This window comes from Alosa pseudoharengus, unplaced genomic scaffold (assembly GCF_046254945.1).
Source record: "Alosa pseudoharengus isolate Yale_2024_CS ecotype anadromous, Long Island Sound unplaced genomic scaffold, YU_APseudo_1.1 YU_APseudo_1.1_scf_22, whole genome shotgun sequence".
Classification (NCBI taxonomy): Eukaryota; Metazoa; Chordata; class Actinopteri; order Clupeiformes; family Clupeidae; genus Alosa; species Alosa pseudoharengus.
The window spans coordinates 7,674,620-7,682,119 of NW_027468680.1; the positions used below are offsets into that span (position 1 = coordinate 7,674,620).

The 7,500-nt window shown below is 47.4% G+C and overlaps 1 protein-coding gene across 1 annotated transcript in view; it reads right to left on the reverse strand.

Moving 5' to 3' along the window:
* ush2a (Usher syndrome 2A (autosomal recessive, mild)) overlaps positions 1 to 7,500 on the reverse strand; it is a 319,377-nt gene that overhangs the window by 177,420 nt on the left and 134,457 nt on the right. Inside the window, exons 35-36 of the mRNA XM_076300107.1 lie at positions 6,236 to 6,393; positions 3,019 to 3,181 (exon numbers count right to left, since the gene is read on the reverse strand). Of these exons, the coding sequence (XP_076156222.1) occupies positions 3,019 to 3,181; positions 6,236 to 6,393 (321 nt within the window). The remainder of the gene's footprint in view (positions 1 to 3,018; positions 3,182 to 6,235; positions 6,394 to 7,500) is intronic.

Below are 7,500 nucleotides of genomic sequence, written 5' to 3' on the forward strand. Positions count from 1 at the left end.
CGTAACATACTGCGGCTCTGACTTCTGTCAGGAGAAGAGAAAATGAAATAATTAACTCGTAAATAAAAAATAAAACCAACTAAAGGTGAGCAGCAGCTCATGATGGTGTATTATTCTGGGGCAGGGGAGCATGCTGGAAATGCTACAGAGAGCCGAGAGATTACTTATAGAGTGCTGAATGCACTTTTTGTAAATCACGGCCGTCTTAATTGCTTTGACCCATATCTAAAATGAGCCTCCGGTAGGTAGGAAGGCAACAGACGCCTGCCAGCACAAAAAATGCAACCCAGCATCCTTCACACTCTCCGTGCAGCTCGTCGCCAACAGTGATCTCAGCCTCTCGGTCTCGCTCAAGGGCCACCGCCACTCACGAACGAGAGAAAAGCGGTGAGCTAAACACACAGCGATCCAGCCCCGCGACTATAATTAGCATCGGGACGACTGTACTAATGCTTGCCACATCGCGCACGTTGCGTGAGCGCTGTTTCTGTCATGTGTGGCTACTAACTGCTTTGTAAGCAGTCGGGGACTCATTTTATAGATCAGGCATGCTCAGGGCAAATTACGAGCTGACAAAGTGACAAAGTCTGTCGGCCAAGACCCAATTTCGCGATTTTACACAAACAAGCACATTACACGGGGGTGTTTCTGCTGATGACGTGGCGTTAAATTGAAATATGCAAAATGAACGCTTTCATTGTTGTCTCATACTTTTCTCTCTGTGGGCATATTCATTCTCTCTCTGTCTTTCTTTCTCTCTCTCACACACACACAACCCATGCACAAACACACAAACCCACACCCACACACACACACGCACAACCCACACACACACAACCCACACATACACACACACACACAACCCACAAACACCCACACACACACAACCCACACACACACACACACACACACACACACACAATGCCCCACGTCTCGCATATGCGCGTCTCTCCCATCTGGACAACAGGGCAGGGTTTCTGCATGGAAGCGAGGAGAAAGAACAGCGTATCAACTGTGCTGATGAACTCCAGATTAATGGAAAGAGACAATCTATTATATTGGCCAGGCAGACAAAGGGAAGTGCTGACACAAAAAGGTACGGGTCACTCATGGGGTCACTCCTTTCATCTCAGTAGCGCTGGAGTTTGACCAGGAGCTGACGGGGAGGGGGGGGGGGGGGGGTTGGCCCCGGACCAGCGCGGGGGGCAAGGGAACCCAACAACAGGTAATCTTCCGCCCGAGCCCCTGACACACCTGTGGACCCGCACTCTGCACACCTCAGCAGCACAGCAGGCCTGGCCAGGAGCCACCTCACCCCGCACACCTCACCCCGCACACCTCACCCCGCAGAGCAGAGCAGCGCAGCCCCCTGTCTCTCTTTCTCTCTCTCTCTCCCTCTCTCTCTCTCTATGTCTCTCTCTCTATGTCTCTCTCTCTCTCTCTCTGTGCCTCTTTTTCTCTCTCTCTCTCTTTCTCTCTCTCCCTCTCTGTCTCTCTCTCTATGTCTCTCTTTCTCTCTCTCTCTCCCTCTCTGTCTCTCTCTCTCTGTCTCTCTCTCTCTCTGTGCCTCTTTCTCTCTCTCTCTCTCTCTCTTTCTCTGTCTCTCTATCTGTCTCTCTTACTCTGTCTCTCACTCTCTCTATGTCTCTCTTTCTGTCTCTCTCTCTCCCTCTCTCTGTCTCTCCTTCTGTCTCTCTCTCTCCCTCGTTCTCTCCCTCTCTTTCCCCCTGTCTCTTTCTCCCTCTCTTTCCCCCTCTTTCTCTCCCCTTCAGGATTCTCTCTCTATCTCTCCCTAGAACAGCCTGCAGCGCTTATGTGTCTAGTCCCTCTCAGAGCAAAACCTAATCTAATATGGGTGTTATGAGACCATGTTGGGTGTTGCATATGGGTGTGTAGGAGCTCTTGTATGTGTGTATGTGTTGATGTGTTGGGGGGGGATCTGTGTGTGTCTGTGCAGGTCTGTGTGAGCAAGAATGTGAGAATGAGTGAGTGTGTGTGTATATGTGCATGTATCCATTTGCATGTGTGTGAGCACATGTGTGTGAGCACTGTATGTACATGAGTGTGTGTGTGTGTATGTGTGTGTGTGCCTGTGTGTGTGCATGTCTGTGTGTGTGTGTGTGTGTGTGTGTGTGTATGCACGCGCGCATGCAGTCAGGCCGTCCATCATTGGTATTCACGGCAGCCCAAATAGTACGCAGTGGAGGTGCGAGTGTGAGTGTGGAGTGGTGTGAGTGTGGAGGTGCGAGAGAGGGCAGGCGCTGATTTCTTGTGAATGCGCTATTACTCTCTTTTTAACAGAGCTGTCCACTCTCATCCCGCGCTGGATTGGGGGCGTAACGCGCCCAATGAGCACGGATGTCTCGGCGCTGCCCCTCGCGCCCAGGCCAGGCCTCAGCAGAATGCCCCGAGAGAAATGCGGCCCGACAACAATTCATTTAAGACCATTAGTGTGGCCAGATTCACGGCGATAGGGTTCACCGCCCTCTTAGCATACAGTATGTAAACAAACGCAGGACAGCAGGGAGCGGGAGTCGATATCCGCATGAAAGACACACACACACACACACACACACACACGCACACACACACACACACACACACACACACACACACACACACACACGCACACACACACACACACACACACACACACACACGCACACACACACACACACGTGCAACCTGGAGTGCACACCTGAATTAGCTTTCAGCTGAATGAGGCGTACACGGGAGCGTGCGGATGGGGAGTTAGTCTGGCGCAGGGCATTTTCTCGCGTGCCTTACCTGATGTGCCGTAGAGGGTTCCGTGAACGCAAACTGGCCGCTCTGCTCCAGTGAGTGAGTAAGCTCACATGCCGCTGCGGAGGGTTCTTTATGAGCAGGGTCGATGCTCGTATGGTTGTGTGAGCTACCTGATGTTCCATGGAAGGTTCTGGCGTGTTTAAGGTCAGTTTGTGCACGTTTCTGGTTTGTACCCGATATGCTCTAAAAGGATCGATCTAGCAGGTGCGTTACCTGATGAGGCATGGAAGGTTCCGGTAAAGAGCAGGGTGTAGGTGAGGTTCCCGTTGGGCTTGGCTGGGGCCTGCCACTTGGCTTTGACCGCGTGGGGGCTGTCGCTTAGAACTTCCAGCGCCACGGAACCCACAGGGGCCAACTCCAGTGTCCGCACCTCCACCTGGAGGTGGAGAAAAATGCACACGCACATATAAATACATAAACACAATACACATATATACATATCAAATATATAAATACATTACGATAACTTGGATAAGATGGATAATACTAGATAAAATATACAAATGCATAAATATACATACATTAATATAATGAATTTAAATACAGCAAGAATGTGGAGGTTTGTCTTACATCAGAGGAGGCTAATGCTGGATTAAATGGCATGGATATACTCAAACATACAACAAATAAAAATAATATATTTTACACATATCTATTGCATGAAGATGCATACTAGGTAGGTAGATATTCAAAGATCAGGCTTGTAAGTCTCTTGCCACACTTACTGTAATTTTATTTAAAAAAAAAAAAAAAACTATATAACTGAGACAGGATTAAAATAGCTGATAATTGATACAGAAAGGTTGCTGCTGTGTGCTGCATCTGCACTTGATATTACTATTTGGTGGAAATATGGATAATCAGTGAATGTCTGAGGGCTGGATCATAACTGGATCTTTTAATCCAGCTGCACGTAGAAAAGGATTATCACAACAATCAATAAACTGTAATCCACAATAGTTTGGGGAACTTCTTAATGAACTGTTACGGAAATAACTAATTGTGAAATATAATTTATATCCAATCGCAAGACTGGTACAACTTTCCTTCTTATACTTAGACTGACAACAAGAATAGACACCAAATCAAAGACTAAAGAACGAAGGCACTAATTGATGCCTTAAAAACAAAACACCTGCCTAAAACCACATTACAAATAACAAACATTAAAAACTAAAACAGAAATGATAACTTAAAATGTGACATAATAACATTCCAGGGCAGAACTGCTTACCATTCAGTCAAATGAAAATGACTCAAACAGATTGAAGCAGTGTAACACTGGACAAATACAAAACCTGAAATGTGTCAATCACACACTGTGTCATGCAGTGGGCCAAGTTATTGACATACTGCTGCATTTTACTAGCCTGACGAGCCAGACCCACATTAAAATGTAGGGTCTGGGCACTCACCGTTCGCAGTGCTCAGTCCGAGGGGCGGGATAATCGGTTGTCTTTCAAATTCCCTCTACACGCAATAGGACATGAGTCCCATGCGTTTTCCCACCAGCAGAGCTAGTTGGCTAGTTCACACTTTTGCCAACTTAAAAAAAGCTTAACTTGTGTCACACTGTTCGCCAACAGCAACATCCATCTTCTTTGTTTTCAAGTAGCAAGGAATTCAAGCCAAACCGTTGCAACTCTGCCATCAATCATTATGTGAAGCCCGCCTAACGACTCTATACACGATTTGATTGGCCTGATAGAAGTTTAATTTTTCGAGCTCACAAGCCAACAGAGAGTTGCTAGATCAGCCCTGGCAGCAAATGTAATTTGCTGCGCTAGGGTGCATCTAGATTTCTAGGCTAGCATTTTACTTGAATATTCAAATAAATAAAATTAACATAAAATACAAGACGAAGTGTTGCATGCCCTGAGTAAAAGTCATATACATATACATACATATACAAATACATATACATATACATAAACATATACATATACATATACATATACATACACATACATACACACATATAAACCGTTGAAATCAGAACAGCGCATGTCCTCAGCAGCGCTGCCTGAACCCTGCGTCTCGTGCACGTTGTGTGAGCCCCATGCTGTATTCTTAAGGTTCGGGATGAAGAGATCGCTCATTTCAGATTCCAACGCCAGTTCAGAGATGGGAAACCCGGATTAGTAAACCCGTAAAAGTAAACGTCTGACGGCATATTTGTTCCAGCCATTCAGTAAGAAAACAGCAGATTCTTATCAGCAACTCTCTAGCCAGGTGGAGGAGTTAATTAGGGAAATCACTTGTTTTAGGTGCACAGGTAGAACCTAATACATGGTGGGACTTTTACTTTGTGAAGCCACCACCACACCGCATTGGGGCAGCCGTGGCTTACTGGTTAGCACTTCGGACTTGTAACCAAAGGGAACCCCGACCAGTAGACACCGCTTGAGCAAGGCACCTAACCCCTCACTGCTCCACGAGCGCCGCTATTGTTGCATGCAGCTCACTGCGCCGGGATTAGTGTGTGCTTCACCTCACTGTGTGTTCACTGTGTGCTGAGTGCGTTTCACTAATTCACGGATTGGGATAAATGCAGAGACCAAATTTCCCTCACGGGATCAAAAGAGTATTTATACTTATACCACCATAACCACCACCACCTCCACCACGACCACCACCTCCACCACCACCACGACCACCACCATCACCACCACCACCATCACCATGGACTCCTTATTCTGCTGGCTCAGCACAACTGGCCATTTGACTAAATATTGCACGCCTATTGGAAAAATGCCCAAATATGGACCATCAGAGCAGTAACCAGCCCAGAGTGGCATTTATACCAAAATGTCACGCGAGGAGCAGCCCGCTGCTTTATTGAACAGAGCAAATCGATCATCTTTATGATGTCGCCGGCTGGCTGACATGGGAGGAGGGGGGCATTAACATAAAGTAAAGAGGTGTCTGTGTGTGTGTGTGTGTGTGTGTGTGTGTGTGTGTGTGTGGTACTGTATGTGTGTGTGGTGTGTGTGTCTGTCTGTGTGTGTGTGTGTGTGTGTGTGTGTGTGTGTGTGTGTGTGTGTGTGTGTGTGTGTGTGTGTGTGTGTGTGTGCATAAGTATCTATGCATGTGTAATGTGTGTATAGGAGTGTGTATATATTTTTTAGAGTGAGAGAGTGAGAGAGAGAGAGAGAGAGACAGAGAAAGAGTTGTGTGTGTGTGTGTGTGTGTTATGTGTGTGTGTGTGTGCATAAGTATCTATGCATGTGTAATGTGTGTATACGAGTGTGTATATACTTTTTAGAGTGAGAGAGAGAGAGACAGAGAAAGAGTTGTGTGTGTATGTGTGTGTGTGTGTGTGTGTGTGTGTGTGTGTGTGTGTGTGTGTGTGTGTGTGTGTGTGTGTATGTGTGTGTGTGTGTGTGTGTGTGTGTGTGTGTGTGTGTGTGTGTGTGTGTGTGTGTCTCACCAGTGGCCCCAGGGCGCAGCCCTTGGCAGTGCAGGCCTGGAGGCGGAGGCTGTGGAGGCTCCACGCGGTCAGGTTTGTGACCAGGAAGAAGCGTGACTCTGCCGACGAGTTGTGTATCACCGCGCCGTTCATCCACAGCCGGTAGCTACTGATGGCACCTGGCACGAGCAGAGAACACACACTGACATTTCCGTACGGAGCAGACAGCTTTATGGTACAGACACACACACACACATAGACACACACACACACACACACACACACACACACACACACACACATATATACACACATTCGAACACACACACACACACACACACACACACACACACACACACACACACACACACACACATATACACACACATACAGTACACCTACACACATTCGAACACACAAACACACACACACACACACACACACACACACACACACACTATAAATATACACACATACACTTACACACATTTGCGCACACACACACACACACGCACACACACACATCGTGACTTATCTGGGTTGCGTTTGCGTGCACTCAGAGAAGCACAGCGCTGACCTTGGCCCCACTAACGGCGTGCTCAAGGACCTATCCATAGAGAGGAGCCGGACGTGGGCCGGACCCGGGCCGCCTGTGGGCCGGGTCTGTGCAGGACCTCACGCGGGGGGTGGCTCTGGATAACAGGCTCCTGCCAAATGAATTTATAATCTGGAGCCAGATCAGGGCCGCGCACATTCCAGAGTCAAGTGTGATTTGGCCACGAGATCTATCACAGCCACCGAGGGGCCATGTTCAGATGTAAAGGACACGCACACATACACACATGCGGACACACACACACAATTACACAATTGCACACACACACACAATTGCACACACACACACACACACACACACACACACATACTCACTCACACATGCATACACTCGCAACACGGACATACACACACCAACACACACACACACACACACACACACACACAAAATCCTATATCCTATACATGTCAGATGGCAGAAAAATATACTCTCACAAACATATATGAACATACTGTATATGAACACACACACACACACACACACACACACACACATCCATAGTGTTGTTTGTTTAATTTCCCCTTCCCCCTGTGATTTAGCAGTGAGGCTGCTGTTGGCTGCCCCCCACCCCACCCCACCCCACCCCACCCATATTAATGGCATCTCTGGAAATCCTAATCTGTGCATTTGGTGCATTTAAATGAACGCTGCTAATTAGTATAATTGAAAA